At 74.8% G+C, this 27,435-nt stretch overlaps 5 protein-coding genes across 8 annotated transcripts; 3 read left to right on the top strand and 2 right to left on the bottom strand.

Annotated features, from left to right (window-relative positions):
• The first annotated feature begins 11 nt into the window (after positions 1 to 11).
• On the top strand, positions 12 to 5,449 carry FAM3A (FAM3 metabolism regulating signaling molecule A). The gene is made up of 10 exons (XM_068924129.1): positions 12 to 74; positions 958 to 1,005; positions 1,642 to 1,752; positions 2,828 to 2,855; positions 2,952 to 3,074; positions 3,190 to 3,248; positions 3,553 to 3,603; positions 3,901 to 3,985; positions 4,065 to 4,191; positions 4,275 to 5,449. The coding sequence occupies exons 2-10, from the start codon at positions 993 to 995 to the stop codon at positions 4,371 to 4,373; spliced, it is 696 nt and encodes a 231-aa protein (XP_068780230.1). The 5' UTR covers positions 12 to 74; positions 958 to 992; the 3' UTR covers positions 4,374 to 5,449.
• Positions 5,450 to 5,587: 138 nt separating this feature from the next.
• Positions 5,588 to 11,966, bottom strand: G6PD (glucose-6-phosphate dehydrogenase). 2 transcript variants are annotated; one of them, XM_068924121.1, is made up of 13 exons: positions 11,880 to 11,966; positions 10,987 to 11,108; positions 9,328 to 9,365; positions 9,128 to 9,236; positions 8,827 to 9,044; positions 8,585 to 8,740; positions 8,380 to 8,505; positions 8,198 to 8,291; positions 7,826 to 8,012; positions 7,519 to 7,754; positions 7,207 to 7,283; positions 7,026 to 7,118; positions 5,588 to 6,559 (listed from the first exon to the last, which is right to left on the bottom strand). In XM_068924121.1, the coding sequence occupies exons 1-13, from the start codon at positions 11,932 to 11,934 to the stop codon at positions 6,469 to 6,471; spliced, it is 1,602 nt and encodes a 533-aa protein (XP_068780222.1). In that variant the 5' UTR covers positions 11,935 to 11,966; the 3' UTR covers positions 5,588 to 6,468. The 2 variants fall into 2 exon arrangements, with proteins under 2 accessions (XP_068780222.1, XP_068780223.1); XM_068924122.1 differs by lacking the exon at positions 11,880 to 11,966 and adding an exon at positions 11,800 to 11,807 and having other exon boundaries at positions 10,987 to 11,131.
• Positions 11,967 to 12,366: 400 nt separating this feature from the next.
• On the top strand, positions 12,367 to 16,992 carry IKBKG (inhibitor of nuclear factor kappa B kinase regulatory subunit gamma). 2 transcript variants are annotated; one of them, XM_068924124.1, is made up of 11 exons: positions 12,367 to 12,601; positions 13,920 to 14,136; positions 14,208 to 14,255; positions 14,340 to 14,463; positions 14,620 to 14,726; positions 14,799 to 14,939; positions 15,023 to 15,119; positions 16,093 to 16,227; positions 16,295 to 16,437; positions 16,559 to 16,620; positions 16,706 to 16,992. In XM_068924124.1, exons 1-11 carry the CDS (start codon positions 12,382 to 12,384, stop codon positions 16,840 to 16,842), a joined length of 1,431 nt encoding a protein of 476 aa, XP_068780225.1. In that variant the 5' UTR covers positions 12,367 to 12,381; the 3' UTR covers positions 16,843 to 16,992. The 2 variants fall into 2 exon arrangements, with proteins under 2 accessions (XP_068780225.1, XP_068780224.1); XM_068924123.1 differs by having other exon boundaries at positions 14,617 to 14,726.
• On the bottom strand, positions 16,983 to 20,059 carry LOC138063943 (selenide, water dikinase 2-like). The gene is made up of 8 exons (XM_068924125.1): positions 19,764 to 20,059; positions 18,776 to 18,879; positions 18,583 to 18,690; positions 18,344 to 18,498; positions 18,178 to 18,268; positions 17,998 to 18,097; positions 17,722 to 17,934; positions 16,983 to 17,568 (listed from the first exon to the last, which is right to left on the bottom strand). Exons 2-8 carry the CDS (start codon positions 18,869 to 18,871, stop codon positions 17,342 to 17,344), a joined length of 990 nt encoding a protein of 329 aa, XP_068780226.1. The 5' UTR covers positions 18,872 to 18,879; positions 19,764 to 20,059; the 3' UTR covers positions 16,983 to 17,341.
• Positions 20,060 to 20,575: 516 nt separating this feature from the next.
• SLC35A2 (solute carrier family 35 member A2) lies at positions 20,576 to 24,062 on the top strand. Of its 2 annotated transcripts, none has more exons than XM_068924199.1 (4): positions 20,576 to 20,680; positions 22,017 to 22,199; positions 22,285 to 22,436; positions 23,357 to 24,062. In XM_068924199.1, exons 2-4 carry the CDS (start codon positions 22,142 to 22,144, stop codon positions 24,050 to 24,052), a joined length of 906 nt encoding a protein of 301 aa, XP_068780300.1. In that variant the 5' UTR covers positions 20,576 to 20,680; positions 22,017 to 22,141; the 3' UTR covers positions 24,053 to 24,062. The 2 variants fall into 2 exon arrangements, with proteins under 2 accessions (XP_068780300.1, XP_068780299.1); XM_068924198.1 differs by lacking the exon at positions 20,576 to 20,680 and adding an exon at positions 21,821 to 21,939.
• The last annotated feature ends 3,373 nt before the right edge of the window (positions 24,063 to 27,435 follow it).

Below are 27,435 nucleotides of genomic sequence, written 5' to 3'. Positions count from 1 at the left end.
AGGGGCGGGACTTGGCCGGGGGAAGGGGCGGGGGAAGGTCTCGCCGTGCCGGTGCGTTGGGGGAACTGGGGCTGGTGAGGAGCGTCCCGGTGCCGGGGGGGTCCCGGTGCCCCGGGGGGGGGTCTGGGGGGGGTCCCGGTGCCCCGGGGGGGGGTCTGGGGGGGTCCCGGTGCCCTAGGAGGGGGGTCTGGGGGGGTCCCGGTGCCCTGGGAGGAGTCTGGGGGGGGTCCCGGTGCCCTAGGAGGGGGGTCTGGGGGGGGTCCCGGTGCCCTAGGAGGAGTCTGGGGGGGTCCCGGTGCCCCGGGGGGGGTCTGGGGGGGTCCCGGTGCCCTAGGAGGGATCTGGGGGGGTCCCGGTGCCCTAGGAGGGGGGTCTGGGGGGGTCCCGGTGCCCCGGGGGGGGTCTGGGGGGGTCCCGGTGCCCTAGGAGGGATCTGGGGGGGTCCCGGTGCCCCGGGGGGGGGGTCTGGGGGGGTCCCGGTGCCCCGGGGGGGGTCTGGGGGGTCCCGGTGCCCTAGGAGGGATCTGGGGGGGTCCCGGTGCCCCGGGGGGGGGTCTGGGGGGGGTCCAGGTGCCCTAGGAGGGGTCTGGGGGGGTCCCGGTGCCCTAGGGGGAGTCTGGCGGGGGTCAGGTGCCCCGGGGGGGGGTCTGGGGGGGGTCCCGGTGCCCTAGGAGGGATCTGGGGGGGGTCCCGGTGCCCTAGGAGGCGTCTGGGGGGTTCCCGGTGCCCTAGGGGGAGTCTGGGGGGGGTCAGGTGCCCCGGGGGGGGGTTTGGGGGGGGTCCCGGTGCCCTAGGAGGGATCTGGGGGGTCCCGGTGCCCTAGGAGGGGTCTGGGGGGTTCCCGGTGCCCTAGGGGGAGTCTGGGGGGGGTCAGGTGCCCCGGGGGGGGTCTGGGGGGGGTCCCGGTGCCCCGGGAGGGGGTCCCAGCTCTAAGCCCCCCCCCCCCGTTGCCCGCAGCCCCAGGGGAGCAGCAGCGGGGCCTCGGCGGCACCATGCGGCTGGCAGGTAGCTGGGGGGGGCGTGGGGCGGCCGCGGGGGGCGGCGAGGTGGCCGTGGGGCAGCTGTGGGGGCTGCGGGGGCCGTGGGGTGGCTGCGAGGGCCGTGGGGGCGGCGGGGCGGCCGTGGGGGCGGCGAGGTGGCCGTGGGGCAGCTGTGGGGGCTGCGGGGGCCGTGGGGTGGCTGCGAGGGCCGTGGGGCGGCCGTGGCGGGGCCGTGGGGCGGCCGTGGGGGCGGCAAGGTGGCCGTGGGGCAGCTGTGGGGGCTGCGGGGGCCGTGGGGCGGGCGGCGGGGCGGCCGTGGGGCGGCCGTGGGGGCGGCGGGGGCCGTGGGGGCGGCTGCAAGGGCCGTGGGGGCGGCGGCGGGGCGGCCGTGGGGGCGGTGGTGGGGCGGCCGTGGGGGCGGCGGGGCGGCCGTGGGGCAGCGGCGGGGCGGCGGGGCGGCCGTGGGGGCGGCGGGGCGGCCGTGGGGCGGCGGCGGGGCGGCCGTGGGGGCGGTGGCGGGGCGGCCGTGGGGCAGCCGTGAGGCGGCCGTGGGGCGGCCGTGGGGCGGCCGTGAGGCGGCCGTGGGGCGGCGGGGGGCGGCCGTGGGGCAGCCGTGGGGCGGCGGCGGGGGGCAGCAGGGCGCTGACCCCCGGCCGGGCAGGGCCGCTGCGCGTGCTGGCCGTGGCCGTCTCGGCCGGGCTCACCTGGCTCCTGGTCAGCCTGGCGCTCGGCTCCCCCGGCGCCTTCCCCCGGCTCCAGCGCCTCCTGGCCGGTCAGTCGGGGGGGGCCGGGGGGGGCTACGGGCTTTGGGGGGCGGATGTGGGGCTGGGGTCAATTCTGTGGCGGGGGGTGATTCTGGTGGTTGGGGGGGCAGACGCGCTGGGGGGGTAACTGTGGAGCGTGGGGGGGTAACGCTGGGGTTTGGGGCAGATGTGGGGCTGGGGGGGGTTAATTCTGGGGCCAGGGGGGGCAGATGTGGGGCTGGGGGCGGATATGAGACTAGAGCAGCTAATCGGGGGGCTGGGGGGGCAGATGGGGGGCTGGGGGGGGTTAATTCTGGGCCTGGGGGGGGGCAGACATGGGGCTGGGGGCAGGTGTGGGTTGGGGGGGTTGTTCTGGGCGGGGGGGGCAGACGTGGGGCAGGGGGCAGGTGTGGGTGGGGGGGTTGTTCTGGGCGGGGGGGGGCAGACGTGGGGCAGGGGCAGGTGGGGGGGGTTGTTCTGGGCGGGGGGGGCAGACGTGGGGCGGGGGGCAGATGTGGGTGGGGGGGTTGTTCTGGGCGGGGGGGCAGGCCGGGGGCAGGTGGGGGGGGGTTGTTCTGGGCGGGGGGGGGCAGACGTGGGGCAGGGGCAGGTGTGGGTGGGGGGGTTGTTCTGGGCGGGGGGGCAGACGTGGGGCGGGGGGCAGGTGTGGGTGGGGGGGGTTGTTCTGGGCGGGGGGGGCAGACGTGGGGCGGGGGGCAGGTGTGGGTGGGGGGGGTTGTTCTGGGCGGGGGGGGGCAGACGTGGGGCGGGGGGCAGGTGTGGGTGGGGGGGTTGTTCTGGGCTGGGGGGGGCAGACGTGGGGCGGGGGGCAGGTGTGGGTGGGGGGGTTGTTCTGGGTGGGGGGGGCAGACGTGGGGCGGGGGGCAGGTGTGGGTGGGGGGGTTGTTCTGGGCGGGGGGGCAGACGTGGGGCGGGGGGCAGGTGTGGGTGGGGGGGTTGTTCTGGGCGGGGGGGGGTAGACGTGGGGCGGGGGGCAGGTGTGGGTGGGGGGGTTGTTCTGGGCGGGGGGGCAGGCGGGGGGCAGGCGGGGGGGCGCCGCGGGGCAGCCCCCGCCCCAGCCCTGACGGCCGCCGCCCCCCGCAGGCCCCGAGAGCCCCCCCACGGCAGGTAGGTGACGCCGGCGGGGGGGTGGTGGTGGGGGGGGGGGGGGGGGACGGGCCGTGTCCCCGGGGGGTGACGCCCCCCCCCCCCGTCCCCCCCCCCGCAGCCCCCGCCCGCGGCGGTTCAAGTGCGGCCTGGCCCGGCCCTGCCCCCGGCACCACTTCGCCTTCCGCCTGGTCAGCGGCGCCGCCAACGTCGTGGGCCCCAAGATCTGCCTCGAGGACAGGATGTGAGCGGGGGGGGCGGCGGGGGGGGCCCGGCGTCCCGGCACCCCCCCGGCAGGGGGCCCAGGCGTCCCGGCGGCGCTAACCCCCCCCCCGCCCCCCCCCCAAACCTCGTTACAGGCTGATGAGCAGCGTGAAGAACAACGTGGGCCGGGGGCTCAACATCGCCCTGGTGAACGGTGAGGGGGGGTCACAGGCACCGGGGGGGCATCTTGGGGGGGGAACTGCCCCCCCCCCGCGCAGCAGGAAGGGTTTGGGGGGGTGATTGCTCCCCCTGAGTGCAATGGGGGGGGGCTAAGGGCTAATTACCCCCCCTGTGGCAGTCAGGAAAGATTTGGGGGGGTAATTGCCCCCCCCAGCACAGTGAGGAGCGTTTGGGGGGGGTAATTGCCTCCTGTCACAGTCAGGAAGGGTTTGGGGGGGTAATTGCCCCCCCCGGCATGCGGGGGGGGGTAACTGTCCCTCTCCCCCCCCCCCCGGCAGGCGTCAGCGGCGACCTGATTGCGGCGCAGGCCTTCGACATGTGGGCGGGAGGTGAGCGGCCCCCCCTTCCCGGGGGGGGGCACACATATGTGAAAGGACTTTTTCTGGCCCGTTTTGGGGGGGGGGGGCGGGATGGTGGTTTGGGGGGGGCGGTTTTGGGGGGGGGTCCCACCAATCACCACGGCTGCCGAGGACGTTTGACACTGTATTTAACCCCGGGGGGGGGGTGAGACTGTATTTAACCCCGGGGGGGGGGCCGCGGGTTGTTTTTCGGGGCGGGGGGGGTTGAGGGCAGCCGCCCGGACGCCTGGGCCCCCCCTGTCCCCCCCCCCTTGCCGTCCCTCCTAGACGTGAACGAGCTGCTCAAGTTCATCCGGCCGCTGCACGAGGGGACGCTGGTGTTCGTGGCCTCCTACGACGACCCGGCCACCAAGTGAGGGGGGGGCGGTGACGGTGGGGGGGGGTGGCGGGGGGGGGGCACGGCTGTGGCTGTCCCCTGTGTCCCCCCCCAGGCTGACGGAGGAGACGCGGCAGCTCTTCGGGGAGCTGGGCAGCGCCGTGGCCAAGGAGCTGGCCTTCCGCGACAGCTGGGTCTTCGTGGGGGCCAAGGGGGTGCAGGACAAGAGCCCCTTCGAGCAGGTGACAGCGCGGGGGGGGGGGAGGCTGTGGGCGGGGGGGGGGACACGCGCCGTGACCCCCTCCCCACCCCGCGGCCTCCCCAGCACGTCAGGAACAGCCGCAGCTCCAACAAGTACGAGGGCTGGCCCGAGGCGCTGGAGATGGAGGGCTGCATCCCCCGGCGCGCCGCCGACCCCCCGTGACGCCCCCCCGCCGCCGGGGGTGGCTGTCACCGTGCCGCCGGGGGTGTCACCGTGCCGCCGGGGGTGGCTGTCACCGTGCCGCCAGGGGTGTCACCGTGCCGGAGCAGGACCCCTCTCCTCAGGGTGGCCCCGATGGGGGGGTGACAACAGGGCTCGGTCCCTGCTGTCCCACAGCTGTGTCGTCCCCCCCCACGGTGACCACGGGGGGGGTCCCAGCTGTGTCCCCCCCACGGTGACAACAAGGGGGTCCCAGCTGTGTCGTCCCCCCCACAGTGACAACGAGGGGGGTCCCAGCTGTGTCCCCCCCCAAGTGATAGGGGGGTCCCAGCTGTGTCCCCCCCCACGGTGACAATGAGGGGGGTCCCAGCTGTGTCCCCCCCCCAAGTGATAGGGGGTCCCAGCTGTGTTCCCCCCATGGTGACCACGAGGGGGGTCCCAGCTGCGTCCCCCCCCCCCCACGGTGACAACAAGGGGGGTCCCAGCTGTGTCCCCCCCCCCAAGTGATAGGGGGGTCCCAGCTGTGTCCCCCCCCACAGTGACCACGAGGGGGGTCCCAGCTGTGTCCCCCCCCAAGTGATAGGGGGTCCCAGCTGTGTTCCCCCCATGGTGACCACGAGGGGGGTCCCAGCTGCGTCCCCCCCCCCACGGTGACAACAAGGGGGTCCCAGCTGTGTCCCCCCCCCCCAAGTGATAGGGGGGTCCCAGCTGTGTCCCCCCCCACGGTGACCACGAGGGGGGTCCCAGCTGTGTCCCCCCCCCCAAGTGATAGGGGGTCCCAGCTGCGTCCCCCCCCCACGGTGACAACAAGGGGGTCCCAGCTGTGTCCCCCCCCCCACGGTGACCACGAGGGGGGGTCCCAGCTGTGTCCCCCCCCAAGTGATAGGGGGTCCCAGCTGTGTCCCCCCCCACGGTGACAACAAGGGGGTCCCAGCTGCGTCCCCCCCCCCCACAGTGACAAATAAAAGCTGGCCCCACACTGGTGGCTCTGCCCCTCTTTGGGGACCCCAGAGGGGGTGGGGGAGAGGGGCTTCCCTCCTCCCCCAAGCAATTAGCCAGCTGGGGGGGTAATTAGGGCCTGGAGCAGGGCCCGGGGGTCGTTAAGGGTCTGAGGGGGGGTGATGAGGCGTCTGGGGTTAACGAGGGGTGCCGAGGTCGTTAGGGAGCTGGCGGGCTGCCTGGGTGTCATTAGGGCTTAATTAAGACTGGAAGCTGGGTGGGGTTAATTAGGGAGCTGGGTTTAATTAGGAGTAGTTTGGTCCCAGGTGGGCGTCACCTCCTGGTGACCCCTGGGGGGGGCCCAGGTGTCCGGGTGCGGCCCCAGGGCCGGGGGTGGGGGAGGCAGGCTGGAGTGTGGGGCGGCCGTGGGGCAGCCGTGGGGGTTCCCCCAGCAGTAGGTGCCCTCGTGCGGGAGCCGTGGGGCAGGGCGGCGGGGGGGTTATGGGGCAGGCTGGAGCGTGGGGCAGCCGTGGGGCGGAGAGCTCGTGGGGGTTCCCCCAGCAGTAGGTGCTGTCGTGCGGGAGCCGTGGGGCAGGGCGGCGGGGGGGTTATGGGGCAGGCTGGAGCGCAGGGCAGCCGTGGGGCAGCCGTGGGGGTTCCCCTAGCAGTAGGTGCTGTCGTACGGGAGCCGTGGGGCAGGCTGGAGCATGGGGCAGCCGTGGGGCAGCCGTGGGGCTGAGAGCTCGTGGGGGTTCCCCCAGCGGTAGGTGCCCTCGTGCAGGAGCCGTGGGGCAGGGCGGCGGGGGGGTTATGGGGCAGGCTGGAGCGCGGGGCAGCCGTGGGGCAGGGCGGCGGGGGGGTTATGGGGCAGGCTGGAGCGCGGGGCAGCCGTGGGGCAGCCGTGGGGCGGAGAGCTCGTGGGGGTTCCCCCAGCGGTAGGTGCCCTCGTGCGGGAGCCGTGGGACAGGGCGGCGGGGGGGTTATGGGGCAGGCTGGAGCGCGGGGCAGCCGTGGGGCAGCCGTGGGGCTCAGAGCTTGTGGGGGTTCACCCAGCGGTAGGTGCTGTCGTACGGGAGCCGTGGGGCAGGGCGGCGGGGGGGTTATGGGGCAGGCTGGAGCGCGGGGCAGCCGTGGGGCAGCCGTGGGGCAGCCGTGGGGCTCAGAGCTTGTGGGGGTTCACCCAGCGGTAGGTGCCCTCGTACAGGAAGCCGGCGCGCTTCAGCAGCTCGTCCGCCTCCGCCGGGCCCCGGCTGGGGGGCAGACGGTTAGGGGGCTGCCCCACGGCGCCCCCCAGCCCTGCCCTACAGACTCTCAACCCTGCCCCACGGCGCCCCACAGCCCCCCAGCCCTGCCCCACAGCACCCCACAGCCCCCCGGCCCTGCCCTACAGACTCTCAACCCTGCCCCACAGCACCCCCCAGCCCCCCAGCCCTGCCCCCCAGCCCCCCAGCCCTGCCCTACAGACTCCCAACCCTGCCCCACGGCGCCCCACAGACCCCCAGCCCTGCCCCACAGATCCCTCCCCCTGCCCCACTGCAACCTATAGCCCCCCACCCCTGCCCCATGGCACCTGCTACCCCCCCCAACCTGCCCTACAGCCACTGGCACCCCCCCCACCTGCCCCATGGCACCTCACCACCCCCCCAGACCCCCTCTACCTACCCCATAGCACCCCCCCGCCCCACGGCAGCCCCCCGCGCCTGCCCCACGGCTCACCTGCCGTAGAGGTAGGGGATGGGCTTCTCCCGCCGGGCCTCGATGGTGTGCAGCAGCGGGGTGAAGATGCGCCAGGCCTCGCGCAGCTCGTCACTGGGGGGGCAGGGGGAAATCAGCCGGGGGGGGGGGCGGCCCCATAGCCTCCCCCTGGCCCCCCATCTGCCCCCCAGCGCCCCCCGACCTGCGCACGAAGTGCATCTGGTTGCCGCAGAAGACGTCCAGGATGAGGCGCTCGTAGGCGTCCGGCAGCTTCACGTCCTGGGGGTGGGGGGGGACACCAGGTTGGGGGGGGGCTGCTGTGGGAATCGGGGGCGGTTTGGGGGGGCCGGAGCCCGGCTGTAGGATTCGGGGGGCACCGGGGCCGGCTGGGGGAGCCCGCCGGGGGCATGGCGGTGGCACCTCCGGCTGCTTCCCGCAGGCTTGGGGGAGGTCCGAGGGGGCGGGGGACAATTTGGGGACCCCGTGAGGGGGGTTTTTTCGGGGGGGGGGGCACCTTGTAGCGGTTGCCGTAGGTGAGGTCGAGCTCGGACTCCTCGGGGTTGAAGAACATGCCGGGCTTCTTGGTCATCATCTTGGTGTAGACGGCCTCGTCGGGCTGCACGCGCACCACCAGCTCGTTGCGCTTGCACTGCCGCTGGAAGATGTCGCCCGGCACGTCCCGAAACTGGAGCCGCACCTCCGCCTTGCGCTCGTTGAGGGCCTTGCCGCAGCGCAGCACGAAGGGCACCCCTGCGGCGGGGCCGGCGTCACCCTCGGGCGGCCCCCGGCCCGGCCCCGGCCCCGGCCCCGGCCCCGCTCACCGTCCCAGCGCTCGTTGGCCACGCGCAGCACGGCGGCGGCGAAGGTGGCCGTGGTGGAGCCGGGCGGCACGGTGGCGTCGTCCAGGTAGCCCCTGCGGGCTTCGCCCTCGCCCCGCGGGTCGCCCACGTACTGGCCCAGCACCACGTCCTCCGGCCGCACCTCCGCGATGCTCTTGAGCACCTTCACCTGGGCGAGGCGGCCGTCAGCCAGGCGCCCCCCCCCCCCCCCCCCTCGGGAACAGGCCTCCCAGCCCGCCGGCGCCGCTTCGCGACCGCCTGAAGGCCCGGAGGGTCGCCGAGAGCCTGGGGGCGGCGGCGGGGGGCGGCTCGGGAGCCCACCAGAGGCTGCGGGGCGGGGGGGGGGGGGGGCACCTTCTCGTCCCGCACGTCGTCGGGGTCGGTGGAGGCCGGCTTCTCCATGGCCACCAGGCAGAGCATCTGCAGCAGGTGGTTCTGCATCACGTCCCTGCGGCGAGACGCGCCGTTGGGGCAGGGGGGCCGGGGGGGGGGCACCGCCGCGGCCCCCCCGCCCGCCGCCCCCGCCGCTCGCTCACCGGATGATGCCGAAGTCGTCGAAGTAGCCGCCGCGGCCCTCGGTGCCGAAGGGCTCCTTGAAGGTGAGCACGACGCAGGCGATGTTGTCCCGGTTCCAGATGGGCCCGAAAATGCGGTTCCCGAACCTGGCGGCGGGTGGGTGGGTGGGTGGGTGGGGGCCGCCCGGACCCCCCTTCCCCCCCCCGCGGGGCGCCCGGCCCCCACCTGAGCACCATGAGGTTCTGCACCATCTCCTTGCCCAGGTAGTGGTCGATGCGGTAGATCTGGTCCTCGCGGAAGAGGCCGCTGATGTGGTCCGAGAGGGCGTTGGAGCTGGCCAGGTCGCGCCCGAAGGGTTTCTCCACGATCACCCGGTTCCAGCTGAGCGAGGCGGGGAGGAAATCGCGGCGCTTAGGGTCGCGGCGGCGCCGCCGGGACCCCCGGCCCCCGTCCCGCCGGCGGCTCACCCCGGCCCCATGCAGGCCTGGCGGATGTGGCGGGTGACGGGCTCGTAGACGCTGGGCGGCAGGGCCAGGTAGAAGAGGCGGTTGGCGCGGGCGCCGCCGGGCAGGGCCCGCAGGTGGGCGTCGAGGCGCTCGAAGGCGCCCGCCTCGCCGTACTGCCCCGCCACGTAGCTGTTGCGGGCGAAGAAGGCGTCGAGGCGGGGGCCGTCCTCCGGGGAGGCCTGCGGAAACGGGGTGGGGGGCATGTCAGCGGGGCGGCGGCGGCGCAGCGGGGGCGGCGCGGGGGCGGCGGCGGCGGCGGCACCTTGAGGTAGGGCTGGCTCTGCTGGCGGATCTGCGCCACGCTGAGCGGCGTGCGGGCGAAGCCCACCACGTAGGTGTCGTCCGGCAGCAGCCCGTCCCGGAAGAGCCACCTGCGGGAGGAGGACGGGCAGCGTCGGCCGCCGGCGGGGGCAGCGAGGGCACGAGCTCGGGGGCGGCGGCGGCGCGGGGGGGGGGCCCTACCAGACGGTGGGGTAGATCTTCTTCTTGGCCAGGTCGCCCTGCGGGGGAAACAAAGAGTCGCGGGGCTGAGACCGGCCACAACTCGGTCCCGCGATGGCCGGCCCCAGCCTTCCCCCCCCCCCACCCACCCCGCTCTCGTTAGCGAGGGGGATTAACGAAGCGCGGGGAATGTGCTGAGTCAGGGGTGGCGGCGGGGCAGGGGGGAGCAGGGACGGGACGGCGGGGACGGCGGTGTCCCCGCCCCGGCCGCCGCGGGGTTACACAACGCCTGGGGTAGGCGGAGCGGGGGAAGGGGGGGTGTTTAATTAAGGGGTGTTGGGTAACGAGGCGTCCGGGCGCGGCGGCCCGGCCCCACGTGGGAGCCCGGCCCCGGCACGCCGCCGCCGGCTGACGGGGAAGCGCAGGAAGCCGCTTATCTCCGGCAAACACCGATAGCAGGGGGGAATCCTCACCCCCCCCCCCACCGTGGGCCCAGGCGTCTGGGCAACCCCCCCCCTCCTCTCACCTCAGGGGACCCAGGCGTCCGGGCCCGCCTCCCCCCCCCCCCGCCATAGGGAAAACGAGCATCCCGGCAGCCCTGTCCCGTCCCACCGCCCTCAGGGGGCCCAGGCGTCCGGGCACCCTTGCTCACATCCCCCCCCCCAACCCAGGGGTCCAGGTGCCCCCCCCATGGGGCCCAGGTGTCGGGGCAACACCCCCCACCCCCCCGATACCCCGGGGTCCAGGTGCCCCCCCCACCCCCAACGGGGCCCAGGCGTCCGGACAACTCACCCCCCCCGATACCCCGGGGTCCAGGTGCCCCCCCCACCCCCAACGGGGCCCAGGCGTCCGGACAACTCACCCCCCCCGATACCCCGGGGTCCAGGTGCCCCCCCCACCCCCAACAGGGCCCAGGCGTCCGGACAACTCACCCCCCCCGATACCCCGGGGTACAGGTGCCCCCCCACCCCCAACAGGGCCCAGGCGTCCGGACAACTCACCCCCCCCGATACCCCGGGGTCCAGGTGCCCCCCCCACCCCCAACGGGGCCCAGGCGTCCGGACAACATCCCCCACCCTGATACCCCGGGGTCCAGGTGCCCCCCCCATGGGGCCCAGGCGTCCGGACAACATCCCCCCCCCCCCGATACCCCGGGGTCCAGGTGCCCCCCCCACCCCCAACGGGGCCCAGGCGTCCGGACAACATCCCCCACCCTGATACCCCGGGGTCCAGGTGCCCCCCCCATGGGGCCCAGGCGTCCGGACAACATCCCCCCCCCCCGATACCCCGGGGTCCAGGTGCCCCCCCCACCCCCAACGGGGCCCAGGCGTCCGGACAACCCACCCCCCAGTACCCTAGAGTCCAGGTGCCCCCCCCAATGGGGCCCAGGCATCCGGGCGAAACCCCCACCCCCCCCCGATACCCAGGGGTCCAGGTGCCCTCCCCCCTCCCTCCAGGGACCCAGGCGTCCGGGCACCCCCTTCCCGACGGGGCCCAGGCGTCCCGACACCCTTTCCCTCCCCCACAGAGAAGTCAGGCCACCAGGGCCCAGGCGTCCGGGGCCGGGACGCGATGCTCCATCTTCTTCCTCTTCCCCCCCCACCACCACGCCCCACACGTAGGGGACCCAGGCGTCCGGGCCGGGAGCAAGCCCCCGCCCCCGCCAGCCCCCCGGCTCACCGAGGCCCCGAGGATGACGAAGACGTGGGGGTCGCCCTGGAGGAAGGTGTCGTCCCGGCACAGCTCCTGCCGCAGCATCCCGCACACCTCCGACCGGCTCAGCTCCTGCCCCGCCATGAGCCCTGGGGGCGACGGCCAGGCGGGGCTGGGGGGGGGGGGCCGGCCGTCGCCGCCTCCTGCCCCACCTCCCGCCCCCTTCCCTCCCGCTATTGCCCCACGGCTGCCCCCCAACACCCCCGTTATTGCCCCAGCCCCCCCACTGCTTCCCCCTCTGGCCCCTGTAAACCCCCCACCCCCTCCCACTGCCCCCTAGACCCCCCAACTGCCCCAGACCCCCCCTTGCCGCCCCCAAATACCCCCTTTTACCCCCCAGCCCAGCTACCTGCTATTGCCCCTGACCCCCCCTTGCCCCTTCTCACCCCATTGCCACCCCCCCTTGTCACCCCCGCTCCCTATCACCCCCCATTTCCCCTAATCGCCCCCAACCCACCTGCCCCCGTTTTCCCTCATTGCCCCCCATTTCCCCCAATCGCTCCCCAGTTTCCCCTACCTGCCCCCATTGCCCCCAATTGCTCCCTATTTCCCCTCATTGCCCCCTATTTCCCCAATCACCCCCTATTTCCCCCGACTTCCCTCATCTGCCCCCCATTTCCCCCTATTGCCCCCCATTTCCCCCTATTGCCCCCCATTTCCCCAATCGCCCCCCAATTTCCCCCCTGCCCCTATTGCCCCTCATTGCCCCCCATTTTCCCCAATCACTCCTCATTTCCCCCCATTTCCAACTGCCCCCCCGCAATTACCCCCACCTGCTACCTCCTCCCCGCCCCCCGCCTCCCATCCCCCGCCTAATTACCCCTAATTGCCCCGCTAATTACGCCCCGCCCCGCCCCCACCTGCTCCCTCCGGCCGCGCCGCCGCCGCTCCCCTCACGCTCGCGCGGCTCCCCATTTTCCCCGCGCCGGCCCCGCCCCACCGGCCCCCCTCTCCCGCGCCGGCCAATCGCCGCGCCGCACCCCGCCGTGCCACCAATGGGAAGGGCCCGGAGGCGGGGCCTCGCTCACCGCCCCGCCCCGCCGGCCAATGGCAGGCCCCTCCACCGCCCCCACGCGGCGGGCTCTTGCGGGCGCAGCCAATGGGCGGCGTCGGGGGGCGGCCCGCGGCGTATCCCCCTCCCCCCCGCCATCCGCCGTGCGCCATGACACCTACCGAGGCGGAAGTGCTTCGGTGCGCTCCCGGCGGCGCTTCCGCTTCCGGCGGCGCTTTCGCTTCCGGCGTCACTTCCGCTTCCGGCAGAGGCCGGAAGGGCGGCCGGGCAGCGCGGCGCTCGCAGGCCCGGGCGGCCCTCGGCGCCCCCCGCCGCTCTCCCCTCGGCGCCCGGTGCCGGCAGGCGGGCGGATGAGCGGCGCCCGGTGGCGGCGGCCCGCGGACATGGTGCAGCCCGGCGGCGGCGGCGGCGGCGGCCCCGGGTCGGGGCCGGCGGCGGGGCCGGAGCCGGGAGCGGCGGCGGCGGCGGTGGAGGAGGAGGAGGCGGCGGCGGCGCCGGGCCGGGCCCCGCCGGAGCCGGGCAGCCCCGAGGGGCTCCAGCGCCTCCTGGCCGAGAACCGTGACCTCAAGGGTGAGGGGGGACCTGGGCCTCCGGGGGCGGCGGCGCTGGGGGCCCTGGGAAGTACTGAGGGGTGAAACTGGGCAGACTGGGAGGTACTAGGGAGCAAGACTGGGGGGCTGGACTAGGGGTACTGGGAGACACTGGGAGGTGAGTCGGGGGGGACTGGGAGCTGCGGGGGGGCTGGTCTGGGGGCACTGGGAGGCACTGGGGGGGTTAGACTGGGAGGAACTGGGGAACTGAACGGGGAAGCACTGGGGGGGTTAGACTGGGGGGACTGGGAGGTACTGGGGAGCTGGACTCGGGAGCACTGGGGGGGTTAGACTGGGGGGACTGGGAGCCGCTGGTGGGTGAATCTGGGGGGCTGGACTGGGAGGCTCTAGGATGCTGGGCTGGCACCCAGGGGTGCCAGGTCAGCGGGGCCGAGACCCCCGCTGACCCCCCCGCCGTGTACCCCCCTGCAGAGGCGCTGCGGCGGCGCTGGGGTGACTGGGGGGCGCTGGGGGGGGCCGAGGCCCCTGCTGACCCCCCCCGTGTGTCGTCCCCCCCCCCGCAGAGGCGCTGCGGCGGCGCTGGGGGGCGCTGGGGGGGCCGAGGCCCCGCTGACCCCCCCCCGTGTGTCCCCCCCCCCCGCAGAGGCGCTGGGGCGACTGGGGGGGCGCTGGGGGGGCCGAGCCCCCGCTGACCCCCCCCCGTGTGTCCCCCCCCCGCAGAGGCGCTGCGGCGCAGCAACGAGGCGCTGGGGGCGGCGCTGGGGTGACTGGGGGGCGCTGGGGGCGGCGCTGGGGTGACTGGGGGGCGCTGGAGGCGGTGCTGGGGGGGCCTCGGCCCCCGCTGACCCCCCCCCGTGTGTCCCCCCCCCGCAGAGGCGCTGCGGCGCAGCAACGAGGCGCTGGGGGCGGCGCTGGGGTGACTGGGGGGCGCTGGGGGTGGCGCTGGGGCGACGGGGGGGCGCTGGGGGCGGCGCTGGGGGGGCCTCGGCCCCCGCTGACCCCCCCCGTGTGTCCCCCCCCCCGCAGAGGCGCTGCGGCGCAGCAACGAGGCGCTGGGGGCGGCGCTGGGGTGACTGGGGGGCGCTGGGGGCGGCGCTGGGGTGACTGGGGGGCGCTGGGGGCGGCGCTGGGGGGCCGAGGCCCCCGCTGACCCCCCCCCGTGTCCCCCCCCCCCGCAGAGGCGCTGCAGCGGCGCTGGGGTGACTGGGGGGCGGCGCTGGGGTGACTGGGGGGCGCTGGGGCGGCGCTGGGGCGACTGGGGGGCGCTGGGGGCGGCGCTGGGGGGTGCTGGGGGGGCCTCGGCCCCCGCTGACCCCCCCCGTGTCCCCCCCCCGCAGAGGCGCTGCGGCGCAGCAACGAGGCGCTGCGGCGGCGCTGCGACGACTTCCGCCGCTGGCAGGCGGCGCAGCGGGACGAGCGCGACTTCCTGCTGGGCCGCTTCCGGCAGGCCCGGGCCCTGGTGGAGCGGCTGCGCGCCCGCCCCGCCGAGCCCCCCCCCGGCCCCCCCGAGGGGCAGCGGGAGCAGGAGGAGCAGCAGGAGGCGGCCGCCGCCGGGTGAGGCCGGGGGGCCGGGGGGGGGGGCACGCCGCCGGCCGGCCCCCTCCTCACCGCTCTCCCCCCGGCAGGAGCGCGGCGGAGCTGCTGCGGCGGCGCCTGGCGGCGGCCGAGGCCGAGTGAGTGGGGCGCCGGGGGGACGGGGCGGGGGGGGGGGACGCACGCGGCGGCCCCCCCCGACGCCCCCGCCCTGCCGCCCGCAGGCAGGCGGCCCTGCGGCAGGCGCTGGAGGCGGCGCGGGAGGCGCGGGCGCGGGCCGAGAGCCGGGCGCAGGAGGCGGCGCGGCAGGCCGAGCTGCAGCTGCAGGCGCTGCGGCGGCAGCTGGAGGTAGGTGACGCCCCGCCGCCGCGCCGGGTGACGCGACGCCGCCGCGCCGGGTGACGCCGCCGCGCCGGGTGACGCCCCCGCCGCGCCGGGTGACGCCCCCGCCGGGTGACGCCGCTGCGCCGGGTGACGCCGCCCTCCGCCCCCCCGCCGCAGCAGGACAAGGCGTCGGTGAAGGCGCAGGTGACCTCGCTGCTGGGCGAGCTGCAGGAGAGCCAGAGCCGCCTGGAGAGCAGCCGGCGGGAGCGGGGCGAGCTGGAGCACAGGTGGGGGCGCGCGGCCCGGCCCCCCCCCCGCCGGCCCCCCCCCCGGCCCCGGGGTGACGCTGTCGCCGGCAGGGCCCGGGCGGCGGGCGAGCGGTGCCGGGCGCTGGAGGAGGCGGCGGCCGCCCACAGCCTCCAGCTGGACCAGCTCCGGCTCCAGGTGCAGAACCTGGAGGCCGCCCTGCGGGTGGAGCGCCAGGGGGCCACCGAGGAGAAGTGAGTGACGCCGGGGGGGGGGCTGGGGACAGGCGGGGGGGGGGCGCCCGCCCGGCCCCCTCCTCACCCGCCCCGGCCCTCAGGCGCAAGCTGGTGCAGCTGCAGGTCGCCTACCACCACCTCTTCCAGGAGTACGACACCCACATCAAGGCCAGCCTGGGGGACGACAAGCGCACCCAGGTGGGCGCGGGGTCCCCACGGCGGCTCCCGAGCCCCCCTTTCGTCCCCTTGGGGACCCCAGGGTGGCTCCTGGTCCCCTTTCTGGTCCGCTCAGAGCTCTGGGTGGCACCAGGGTGGCTCCTGGTCCCATTCTGGTCTCCTTGAGGACCCCAGGGTGGTTCGTGGTCGTCTTGGGGACCTCAGGGTGGCTCGTGGCCCCCTTTCTGGTCTCCTTGAGGACCCCAGGGTGGTTCGTGGTCCTCTTGGGGACCTCAGGGTGGCTCGTGGCCCCCTTTCTGGTCTCCTTGAGGACCCCAGGGTGGTTCGTGGTCCTCTTGGGGACCTCAGGGTGGCTCGTGGCCCCCTTTCTGGTCCACTGAGAGCTCTGGGTGGCACCAGGGTGGCTCCTGGTCCCCTTTCTGGTCCGCTGAGAGCTCTGGGTGGCACCAGGGTGGCTCCTGGTCCCCTTTCTGGTCTCCTTGAGGACCCCAGGGTGGTTCATGGTCCTCTTGGGGACCCCAGGGTGGTTTTTGGTCCCCTTTCTGGTCCGCTCAGAGCTCTGGGTGGCACCAGGGCAGCTCCCAGTTCTGTTTCTGCTCTCCTCAGGGACGCCAAGGTGGCTCCCGATGGCCTTTGTGGTCCCTTGGCTGACTCTGAGGTGGCTCCTGCTTCCCTTCTGGTCCACTCGGAGCTCTGGGTGCCGCCAGGGTGGCCATTGGTCCCACTTCTGGTCACCTTGGGGTCCCCAGGGCACCTCCTGGTCCCCTTTCTGGTCCACTCGAGAGCTCTGGGTGCCACCAGGGTGGTTTTTGGTCCCGTTTCTGGTCCCCAGGGTGGTTCCCTGCCCCGTTTCTCCTCCTTTGTGGGCGCTGGTGACCCCTGGGCCCGCTCCTGCCCCCCGCCCCGGGCTCGGTAGGTGCCCCGGGCGGGCCGGGGGCGAGGGGGGGGCACCCGCGGGTGCCCCCGGCAGTGACGGCGGTGCCGGCGCAAGCAGCTGGCCGAGGTGGTGGAGCAGCTGCAGCAGGCGGAGGAGGCGCTGGTGGCCAAGCAGGAGCTCATCGACAAGCTCAAGGCCGAGGCCGAGCAGCACCGCGCCACGCTGGAGACCATCCCCGTGCTGCAGGCCCAGGTGGGTGGGGGGGGGGGGGACAGGGGGGCGTCCCCCCGCCCGGGGTGACGGCGCGTCCCCGGGGCAGGCGGACATCTACAAGGCGGACTTCGAGGCGGAGCGGGCGGCGCGGGAGCAGCTCCACGCCCAGCGCGAGAGCCTGCAGGAGACGCTGGCCCAGCTGCAGCGCCACTGCGAGAAGCTGCGCGCTGACGCCGAGGGCAGCGCCTGGTCAGCGCCCCCCCCCCCCGACACCCCCAAACAGCCCCGCCGTCTGCACAGACTGCCCCCCCAACCTGCTCCCCGTCCCCCCAACTGCCCCGCGTCCCCCCGACACTGCCCGCTCCCGCAGGGCCCGCATGGAGGAGATGAGGAACCGGCACGCGGAGCTGCGGGCCCCGGCGCCCCCGGCCGGTGAGTGGGCTGGGGAGGGCGGGGGGGGAGGAAGGGCACCCAAGGGTGACGGTCACCCTGGCTCTGTGCCCCCCCCCAACCCCAGGCTACGGCGGGCTGGCGCTGCCCGGCCCCCCGCGCGCCCCCGCCGAGGAGCAGCCCGACTTCTGCTGCCCCAAGTGCCAGTACAAGGCGCCCGACATGGACACGCTGCAGATCCACGTCATGGACTGCATCAAGTGAGGCCGCCGGCCCCACGGCGCCGCCCGCCCCACGGCGCGGGGGGCCGGCGCCCCCTCCCCGCCCGACGGTGCCTTCTCATTAAAACCGCGGAAGCAGCCGGGCGGCGCCGGAGCCCCGCGCGCCCGCAGCCGAGGCTGGTACAAACGGCTCTTGCTCTTTATTGGCCCCCGTTTCGCCCCGAAACGGGCCGCCCGGGGAAAAGGGGGGGGGGGGGCGCCTGCGCGCGCCGGGACCCCACCCCCCGCCCCTCGGGGGGGTCTTCGGCCCCTCCCAGCCCCGGGCCGGGTTTCCGGGGAGGGGCGTCACGCAGAGAGGCGAGGGAAGGGGGGGCGCCGCCGGCCGGCCCCGCCGCCGCGCCAGCTGCTCAGCCTGGCCGGGGCGGGCGAACGCCGGCCGCCCTCGATTCCGCCCCGCGGACACCGAGCTCGTCCTGCCGGGGGTCGGGGGGGGCCGCGGCGGCGGCCTAGAGCGTCCAGAAGAAGGGGGGCGCGGGGCCGGCTCAGGGGGCGGCCTCGGGGCTGGCGGCGGCGGCGGGGTCCGGGGGGGCGGGCGCCCCGCGCGGCGTTACCTCGATGATGCGGGGCTTGTCGATGATGCGGGCGCTCTGCGGCCCCTTCTCCACGATGCCGATGATCCAGGCCTGGTGGCCCTCGCCGTACTTGGGCGACTTGATCTCGGCGCAGAAGCGGGCCGCTTGCTCCCGGGGCAGGCAGATGAGGAGCCCGCCTGCGGGTTTGGGGCGGGGGGGGGGGCGTCAGGGCCGAAAACGGCCCTGCGCGGAGCCGCTCCACCCCCAACCCCGGCGCGCCTCCGCCCTGCCGGAGGGGGTCGAACTCCGCGCGGCGCGGCTGGACCTTGCCCCCGGCCCCGGCCCCGTACCGGAGGTCTCCGGCGAGGTGCCCTGCAGCAGCCCGAAGCGGTTGCCGCAGGCCTTGCTGACGGCCGCCATCTTGGCGATGATGGGCAGGTTGTGGATGACGAAGGCCACCTCGTGCCGCTGCTGCTTGGCCAGGTTCTGCGCGTGGCCCAGGATGCCGAAGCCCGTGATGTCGGTGGCCGCGTGGGCGTTGAAGGTGTGCATCAGGCTGGCGGCTGCGGGGGCCGGGCGTCAGCGCGGGTCCCCCCTGCGCCCCCCCCCAGCCTCCGGGGACCTACCGGTGCGGTTGAGCATGGCCATGCTGAACATGGCCTCCTGGTAGGCCAGCTCCACGTCCTCCTTGGACACCACCAGCTTGATCTTGTTCCAGCGCTCGGGCTGCGGGAGACGGCGCCGGCGTCCGTGCCCGTCGTCCCCGAGCCCCCGCCGCCCCCCCCCGGCCTCGCCCCCCCACTTACGTTGTCCAGCCACTGGTGCGCGCTGACGGCCACCTGCGTGCCCAGCGGCTTGGTGAGCACCAGCACGTCGCCGGGGACGGCGCTGTCGGGCCTGGGGCAGAGGGGCGCCGTCAGGGCGAGCCGCCCCCCCCCGCCACCGGCCGCGCCGCCCCCCCCCCGCGCTCACATGATGAACTCGTTGGGCTGGCACACCACGGTGGCCACGCCGCCCACGATGATCCAGGGGTTCACCACCGTCTGGCCGCCCGTCACCGAGGTGCCGCCGTCCTCCGCCGCGTCCCGGAAGCCCTTCATGATCAGCGGCATGATCTTCTCCCGCTCCTGCGGCGCGGGGCGGAGCGGGGGGGTCACGGCGCCGGCCAGGCTGCTGCCCCCCCCCCTCCCGCCGCGGCTCCCCCCCCCGACCTCGTCAGTCATCTTCTGGCTGACGCTGAGCAGCATGAGCATGTTGTCGCACTCGGTGATGCCCATGGCGTAGAGGTCGCTCAGCACGTTGGCGCAGGCGATGCGGCCCTGGGGGGCAGAGAGGAGCTGGCAGCGGCAGCGGGGGGGGGCGGCCGCGGGGAGGGGGCCGCGGGAGGCGCGGGCGGGTCGTTACCATCATGTAGGGATCCTCCACGAGGGGGTAGAAGAAGTCGGTGGTCTGCACCAGGGAGAGGCCGCCGTGCCGCAGCGGGATGACGCACGAGTCCATGCCGATGCCTGGGGCGGCGCGCGGGGCGGTCGGTGCGGCGGCTCCCTCCCTGCCCCCCGCAGCCCCCCGCTTTCCCCCCCCCGCAGTTATTGCCACCCAGGCGCCAGCGTTTCCCCCCCCAGCTCCTCTCCAAGGCCCCGTCCCCCCCCCAACAAGGCCCTTCCCCAGGGCTCCCCCCCATTTCCCCCCCCAGCTCCCCTCCAAGGCCGTCCCCCCCCAACAAGGCCCTTCCCCAGGGCTCCCCCCCCGTTTCCCCCCCAGCTCCTCTCCAAGGCCGTCCCCCCCCCAACAAGGCCCTTCCCCAGGGCTCCCCCCCCGTTTCCCCCCCAGCTCCTCTCCAAGGCCGTCCCCCCCCCCAACAAGGCCCTTCCCCAGGGCTCCCCCCCATTTCCCCCCCCAGCTCCCCTCCAAGGCCGTCCCCCCCCCAACAAGGCCCTTCCCAAGGGTTCCCCCCCCATTTCCCCCCCCAGCTCCCCTCCAAGGCCGTCCCCCCCCCAACAAGGCCCTTCCAAAGGGCTCCCCCCCATTTCCCCCCCCAGTTCCCCTCCAAGGCCCCGTCCCCCCCCCCCAACAAGGCCCTTCCCCAGGGCTCCCCCCCGTTTCCCCCCCCAGCTCCCCTCCAAGGCCGTCCCCCCCCCCAACAAGGCCCTTCCAAAGGGCTCCCCCCCCATTTCCCCCCCAAGGCCGCCCCCCCCAACAAGGCCCTTCCCCAGGGCTCCCCCCCGTTTCCCCCCCCAGTTCCCCTCCAAGGCCCCGTCCCCCCCCCCCAACAAGGCCCTTCCCCAGGGCTCCCCCCCATTTCCCCCCCCAGCTCCCCTCCAAGGCCGTGTCCCCCCCCCCCAGCAAGGCCCTTCCCCAGGGCTCCCCCCCGTCCCCCCCGCCGCCCCCTCACCGAGCGTGGGCGCCCCGCCGGGCTCGGGCTCGGGTCCGGGCCCTTCGCCGGCTCCCGCCAGCCCGGCCCGCGGCTCGCTGAGTCCCGCCAGGAGCCTGAGCAGCGTCTCCTGCGGGACTTTACAGCCTCAGCCGCGCAGCTCGCCGAAGCCCGTGAGGCGCCAGCCCGGGTCGAGGCCGAGGGCGGCCGGCTCGAAGGGCCGGTAGCCGGCGGGGACGGGCCCGGCCGGGGCCAGCGCGCCCGAGGGGGACCCCGCCAGCGCCGCCATCTTGCTCTGCCGCGCAGGGAGAGGCGGGCGGGCGGGCGCGCGCGGGGCGCTCCGCGGGGGCGGGGCCGGCGCCAGGCGGCCTGCGATTGGGCGGCCGCTGCGGGGAGGGGGCGGGGCAGGCCGAGGCGGGCGGGGATGGGGCAGCCAATAGGCGGAGAGCCGGGGGGGAGGGGGGAGGGAGGCGAGGGTTTGGGCCGCGGCGAGAAGGAGGCGGGACAGGCCCGTGTGGGCGGGGATTGGCTGAGTGCTGGGGGGGGTGGAGCAGGCATGCGGGCAGCGATTGGGCAGCGTCCGGAGGGGTGGGCGGGGCAGCGGGGTGGGCGGGGCAGTTACACGTGGCTGGTGGGGATTGGGCGGCTGCGAGGGGGGCGGGGCCGAGGGTGGGCCGGGGCAGGTGCCGCAGGCGGAGGGGCCGGGGCGAGGCTGTAAAGCGGTGTTGGGGGGGGGGGGCGTTAGAAAGGGTAGAAACGGCGCGAAACGGCGGTTATTGGGGGGGGGGGCGTGGGGTGGTGCCGGCGCTATGAAGGGGGAGGGGGCGGGCGGGAGCAGCGCCAAGTGTCCGGCCGTGTCCCTGCTTGAGGGAGGGGGGAACGGCGCGAGGCGGGCGGCTGAGCGACGGTTACAAAAGGGCGGGAGCGGCGCGAGACAGGTGCGCGAGCGGCCGTTAAAAAGGGCGGGAGCGGCGTAAGGTGTAGAGTGTGTGTGTGGGGGGGGGGATGCGACCGTTAAGAAGGGCGGGAGCGGCGCGAGACAGGTGCGCGAGCGGCCGTTAAGAAGGGCGGGAGCGGCGTGAGGTGTAGAGAGTGTGTGTGGGGGGGGGATGCGACCGTTAAGAAGGGCGAGACAGGTGTGCGAGTGGCCGTTAAAAAGGGCGGGAGCGGCATGAGGTGCAGAGTGTGTGTGGGGGGGGGGATGCGACCGTTAAGAAGGGCGAGACAGGTGCGCGAGTGGCCGTTAAAAAGGGCGGGAGCGGCATGAGGTGCAGAGTGTGTGTGGGGGGGGGGATGCGACCGTTAAGAAGGGCGAGACAGGTGCGCGAGCGGCCGTTAAGAAGGGCGGGAGCGGCGTGAGGTGTAGAGAGTGTGTGTGGGGGGGGGGGGATGCGACCGTTAAGAAGGGCGGGAGCGGCGCGAGACAGGTGCGCGAGCGGCCGTTAGGAAGGGCGGGAGCGGCGCGAGACAGGTGCGCGAGCGGCCGTTAGAAAGGGCGGGAGCGGCATGAGGTGTAGAGAGTGTGTGTGTGTGGAGGGGGGATGCGACCGTTAAGAAGGGCGAGACAGGTGCGCGAGCGGCCGTTAAGAAGGGCGGGAGCGGCGCGAGACAGGTGCGCGAGCGGCCGTTAAGAAGGGCGGGAGCGGCGTGAGGTGTAGAGTGTGTGTGGGAGATGCGACCCTTAAAAAGGGCGGGAGCGGCGCGAGACAGGTGCGCGAGCGGCCGTTAAAAAGGGCGGGAGCGGCGCCGGGGGGCGGGGCGCGGGGCCGCCCATTGGTGGGCCCTGGAGGAGGCGGGTTCTCATTGGCCGGCGGGAAGGGGCGGGGCCGCGGGTTGGCCGGCCCGGCTGTAGGGGCGGGGCCGCCCCAGAGGCGGGCGGCCTTGGGCGGATGGGCGGGAGCGCGGGGCAGAACCGTTGCGGCCCGTGACGTCGGTGTGAGGCGCGGCCCCTCCCCCTCCGCCGTTGCGCGGAGTCCTCCCCGTGGCCCTGTCTAGCCGCGCTCTATGGTAGCGCTGGCGGGGGAGGCCGCGCGCCGTGCTCCTCCCAGGGGCTCCGCTCTGGGCGCCGCGCTCGGTGGCCGGAAGCGGCCGCGCCATGCGGAAGTGCCGCGGCGCGGCCGGGCAGGTGCCACCATGGCAGCGCCGGCGGGCGGCGGCGGCGGCGGCGGCGGCGGGGGGGAGCCGGGCCCGTCGGCAGGTGAGGCGGGGGCGGCGGGGGGGGCCGGGGCCGGCGGCGGCGGCGGCGCGGTCTGACGGGGCGGCGGTGTCGCGCAGCCTCGCGGCGGGTCAAGTACGGCAGCCTGGCGGTGCTGGTGGTGCAGAACGCCTCGCTCATCCTCAGCATCCGCTACGTGCGCACGCTGCCCGGCGAGCGCTTCCTGGCCACCACGGCCGTCGTCATGGCCGAGGTGCTCAAGGGCGGCGCCTGCGTCCTGCTGCTGCTGCTGCAGCACCGCGGTGAGTCCCGCTCCGCTCCGCTCCGCTCCCCCCGCCCGCCCGCCCGGCCGGCCGTCCCCCCGCGCTGAGCCGCCTGTGCCCGCAGGCAGCGTGCGGCAGACGGCGGCCGTGCTGCACGGGGCCGTGCTGGGGCAGCCCGGCGACACGCTGCGCCTGGCCGTGCCCTCGCTCATCTACACGCTCCAGAACAACCTGCAGTACGTGGCCATCTCCAACCTGCCCGCCGCCACCTTCCAGGTGCCGTCCCCGGCCCCACCGCGGCGGTGTCCCCGGCCCGGTCCATACACCGGTGCCCGCGGCCCCGGCCCAGTCCCCACATTAGCGGCCCCGGCCCCGGCCCACTCGTCACAGGGGTGGCCCCAGCCCCGCGCCGGTGCCCCCACAGCGGTGCCTGTGGCCCAGTCCCCACACCAGTGGCCATGGCCCCGTCCCAGTCCCCAGAGCGGTGTCCCCGGCCCCACAGCGGTGCCCATGGCCCCATCCCCGGCCCCACGGTGCTGTCCCCGGCCCTGGCCCCACAGCGGTGCCCATGGCCCCATCCCCGGCCCCACGGTGCTGTCCCCGGCCCTGGCCCCACAGCGGTGCCCATGGCCCCATCCCCGGCCCCACGGTGCTGTCCCCGGCCCTGGCCCCACAGCGGTGCCCATGGCCCCATCCCTGGCCCCACGGTGCTGTCCCCGGCCCCACAGTGGTGCCCATGGCCCCATCCCCACGGTGCTGTCCCCGGCCCCGGCCCCACAGCGGTGCCCATGGCCCCATCCCCACAGTGCTGTCCCCAGCCCCACAGCGGTGCCCATGGCCCCATCCCCACGGTGCTGGCCCCGGCCCCGGCCCCACAGCGGTGCCTGTGGCCCCAGCCCCATGGTGCTGTCCCTGGCCCCAGCCCCACAGCGGTGCCCGTGGCCCCGTCCTGGCCCCTGCAGCGGTACCCATGGCCCCGGCCCCACGGTGCTGTCCCCGGCCCCGGCCCCACAGCGGTACCCGTGGCCCCATCCCCGGCCCCACAGCGGTGCCCGTGGCCCCGTCCTGGCCCCTGCAGCGGTAGCCGTGTCCTTGTCCCCGGCCCCGCGGCAGCGACCGTGTCCCTGGCCTGGTGCCCGCGGCCCCGGCTGCGTCGCTGAGCCCGCGGCCCCGGCCCCGGCCCCGTCCCCGCGCAGGTCACCTACCAGCTGAAGATCCTGACGACGGCGCTCTTCTCGGTGCTGCTGCTGGGCACGTCGCTGTCGCGGCTGCAGTGGCTCTCGCTGGCGCTGCTCTTCGCCGGCGTGGCCCTGGTGCAGGCGGAGCAGGCGCGGGCCGCCCCGGCCCCCGGCGACGCCGGCGGCCCGCCGCAGAGCTACGCCACGGGGCTGGCGGCCGTGGCCGCCTCCTGCCTCTCGTCGGGCTTCGCCGGCGTCTACTTCGAGCGGCTGCTCAAGCGGGCGGGCGGCTGCATCTGGGTGCGCAACGCGCAGCTGGGGGCGGTGGGCGCCCTGGTGGGGCTGGCGGCCATGTGGGCGGCCGAGGGCCGGGCCGTGGCCGGCCTGGGCTTCTTCCACGGCTACAGCCCGGCCGTGTGGGCCGTGGTGCTGAACCAGGCGGCCGGCGGGCTGCTGGTGGCCCTGGTGGTGCGCTACGCCGACAACATCCTCAAGGGCTTCGCCACCGCCCTCTCCATCGTGGCCTCCACCGCCGCCTCCGCCCACCTCTTCGGCTTCCGGCCCCGCGCCCCCTTCCTGGCCGGCACCGCCATGGTGGTGGCCGCCGTCTACCTCTACAGCCGGCCCCGGCGGCCCCCCCCGGGCCCGGCCCCGGCCCCCGGCGACGGCCCCGGCCCCGGCGACCGCGACGGCAAGTCCGTGGGGGCGGCCTGACGGGGCGCCGGGCGGGGCGGGGGGCGCCCGGGCCTCCGGGCCCCCGGCGCGGCGGGGGTGCTGCTTGGGGGGTGGTCGGGACACCTGGGCCCCCGGCGCGGCGGCGGTGGTTTGGGAAGGGGGCGGGACGCCTGGGCCCTCATTGAGGTGGGGGGGGGATCAGGACGCCTGGGCCCCCAGGGTGGTGGCTGGGGGGGGATCAGGACGCCTGGGCCCCGTGGTGGTGGTTGGGGGGGGATCAGGACGCCTGGGCCCCCGTGGTGGTGGTTGGGGGGGGATCAGGACACCTGGGCCCCCGTGGTGGTGGTTGGGGGGGATCAGGACGCCTGGGCCCCGTGGTGGTGGCTGGGGGGGGATCAGGACGCCTGGGCCCCCAGGGTGGTGGTTGGGGGGGGATCAGGACGCCTGGGCCCCCGTGGTGGTGGCTGGGGGGGGATCAGGACGCCTGGGCCCCCGTGGTGGTGGCTGGGGGGGGATCAGGACGCCTGGGCCCCCAGGGTGGTGGTTGGGGGGGGATCAGGACGCCTGGGCCCCTGTGGTGGTGGTGGTTGGGGGGGGATCAGGACGCCTGGGCCCCCGTGGTGGTGGTTGGGGGGGGATCAGGACGCCGGGGCCCCCGTGGTGGTGGTTGGGGGGGGATCAGGACGCCTGGGCCCCCGTGGTGGTGGCTGGGGGGGGATCAGGACGCCTGGGCCCCCGTGGTGGTGGCTGGGGGGGGATCAGGACGCCTGGGCCCCCAGGGTGGTGGTTGGGGGGGGATCAGGACACCTGGGCCCCCGTGGTGGTGGCTGGGGGGGGATCGGGACGCCTGGGCCCCCGTGGTGGTGGCTGGGGGGGGATCAGGACGCCTGGGCCCCCAGGGTGGTGGCTGGGGGGGGATCGGGACGCCTGGGCCCCCGTGGTGGTGGTTGGGGGGGGATCAGGACGCCGGGGCCCCCGTGGTGGTGGTTGGGGGGGGATCGGGACGCCTGGGCCCCCGTGGTGGTGGTTGGGGGGGGATCAGGACGCCGGGGCCCCCGTGGTGGTGGTTGGGGGGGGATCAGGACGCCGGGGCCCCCGTGGTGGTGGTTGGGGGGGGATCAGGACGCCGGGGCCCCCAGGGCGGTGGCAGCTGGAGGCTGAGGCAGGACGCCTGGGTCCTCCTGGGGGGGGTGGGGGGGGGCACCCAGACACCAGGGCCCCTCATAGGGCGCGTGAGGGAGCCCCGGACGCCTGGGCCCCCGGGGGGTGATGGGGTGCCCGGACGCCTGGGTCCCGGCGGCGTGACACTAACCCCATCTCACGGGGGGGGGGGGGGGGGGGAGCGCGGCCCCTCCCCCACTGTAAATACTTTTGTAGGGGGCGGGGCGTCGGTTTTTAACCTGTAAATCGGGGCCAATAAAGCCGGATTTGGTTAAACGCCGTGTGCTGCGATGGGGGGCGGGGGGGCACTAACACCACTAACAGCTGCAGCGGGCCCAGGCGTCCGGGCCGGCGGCCTCGCCCCGCGGAGCCAGGCACGTCCCCGGGGGGCCGGGGCTCCCCCGGCGCGGCGGCAGCTTTCCCAAGCCCTATAGCGAGTCCCGGGGATCCTATAGGAGCGGCAGGACCCGCTCCAGGCGCTATAGGGCCTTCGGGGACTCTATAGGAGCCATAAGGGGCCTGCGCAGGCACTATAGGGCCTTCCGGGGCGCTATAGGAGCCGTAAGGGAGCCTCTACAGGTAATACAGGGCTTTCTGGGGCACTATAGGAACCGTAAGGGCTCTCCGCAGGCACGGAGGAGCCTTGTAGGGCTCTATAGGAGCTATAGGCTTTCCTGTAGACACTACAGGGCCTGCGGGGGTTTTCCATGAGCCGTAAGGACACTCTGAAGGTGCTATAAGGCCAGCTGGGGTGCTACAGAAGCCATAAAGGCTCTCTGCAGGTGCTATAGGGTCTCCTGGGCTGCTATAGGGGCCCTAAGGGTGCTCTGCAGGTGCTATAGGGCCTCTTAAGGCTCCATAGGAGCCATAAGGGAGCTGTGCAGGCACTATAGGGCCTTCTGGGGCTCTATAGAAGCCATAAGGGCCCTGCGCAGGCGCTATAGGGCCTTCTGGGGCACTATAGGAGCCATGAGGGCCCTCTGCAGGTGCTATAGGGCCTTCCGGGGCACTATAGGAGCCATGAGGGCCCTGCACAGGCGCTATAGGGCCTTCTGGGGCACTATAGGAGCCATGAGGGCCCTCTGCAGGCGCTATAGGGCCTTCCGGGGCACTATAGGAGCCATGAGGGCCCTGCACAGGCGCTATAGGGCCTTCTGGGGCACTATAGGAGCCATGAGGGCCCTCTGCAGGCGCTATAGGGCCTCCTGGGGCGCTACAGGAGCCGTGAGGGGGTCTCTGCAGGCACTATAGGGCCTTCCGGGGCACTATAGGAGCAATAAGGGCCCTGTGCAGGCGCTATAGGGCCTTCCGGGGCACTGTAGGAGCCATAAGGGGCCCTCTGCAGGCGCTATAGGGCCTCCTGGGGCGCTAGAGGAGCCGTGAGAGGGTCTCTGCAGGCGCTATAGGGCCTTCCGGGGCACTATAGGAGCCGTGAGGGGGTCTCTGCAGGCGCTATAGGGCCTTCTGGGGCACTATAGGAGCCATAAGGGCCCTCTGCAGGTGCTATAGGGCCTTCCGGGGCACTATAGGAGCCATGAGGGCCCTGCACAGGCGCTATAGGGCCTTCTGGGGCACTATAGGAGCCATGAGGGCCCTGTGCAGGCGCTATAGGGCCTTCCGGGGCACTATAGGAGCCATGAGGGCCCTGCACAGGCATTATAGGGCCTTCTGGGGCACTATAGGAGCCATGAGGGCCCTCTGCAGGCGCTATAGGGCCTTCCGGGGCACTATAGGAGCCATGAGGGCCCTGCACAGGCGCTATAGGGCCTCCTGGGGCGCTACAGGAGCCGTGAGGGGGTCTCTGCAGGCACTATAGGGCCTTCCGGGGCACTATAGGAGCCATAAGGGCCCTGTGCAGGCGCTATAGGGCCTTCCGGGGCACTGTAGGAGCCATAAGGGGCCCTCTGCAGGCGCTATAGGGCCTCCTGGGGCGCTAGAGGAGCCGTGAGGGGGTCTCTGCAGGCGCTATAGGGCCTTCCGGGGCACTATAGGAGCTGTGAGGGGGTCTCTGCAGGCGCTATAGGGCCTCCTGGGGCGCTAGAGGAGCCGTGAGGGGGTCTCTGCAGGCGCTATAGGGCCTCCTGGGGCACTAGAGGAGCCGTGAGGGGGTCTCTGCAGGCGCTATAGGGCCTTCTGGGGCACTATAGGAGCCATAAGGGCCCTGTGCAGGCGCTATAGGGCCTTCTGGGGCACTGTAGGAGCCATAAGGGGCCCTCTGCAGGCGCTATAGGGCCTCCTGGGGCGCTAGAGGAGCCGTGAGG

The sequence above is a fragment of the Struthio camelus genome, chromosome 38 (genome assembly GCF_040807025.1).
Source record: "Struthio camelus isolate bStrCam1 chromosome 38, bStrCam1.hap1, whole genome shotgun sequence".
In the NCBI taxonomy this organism is placed as follows: domain Eukaryota; kingdom Metazoa; phylum Chordata; class Aves; order Struthioniformes; family Struthionidae; genus Struthio; species Struthio camelus.
Note: the sequence above shows the minus strand (reverse complement) of the source record. Positions and strands in the feature narration are given on the sequence as shown.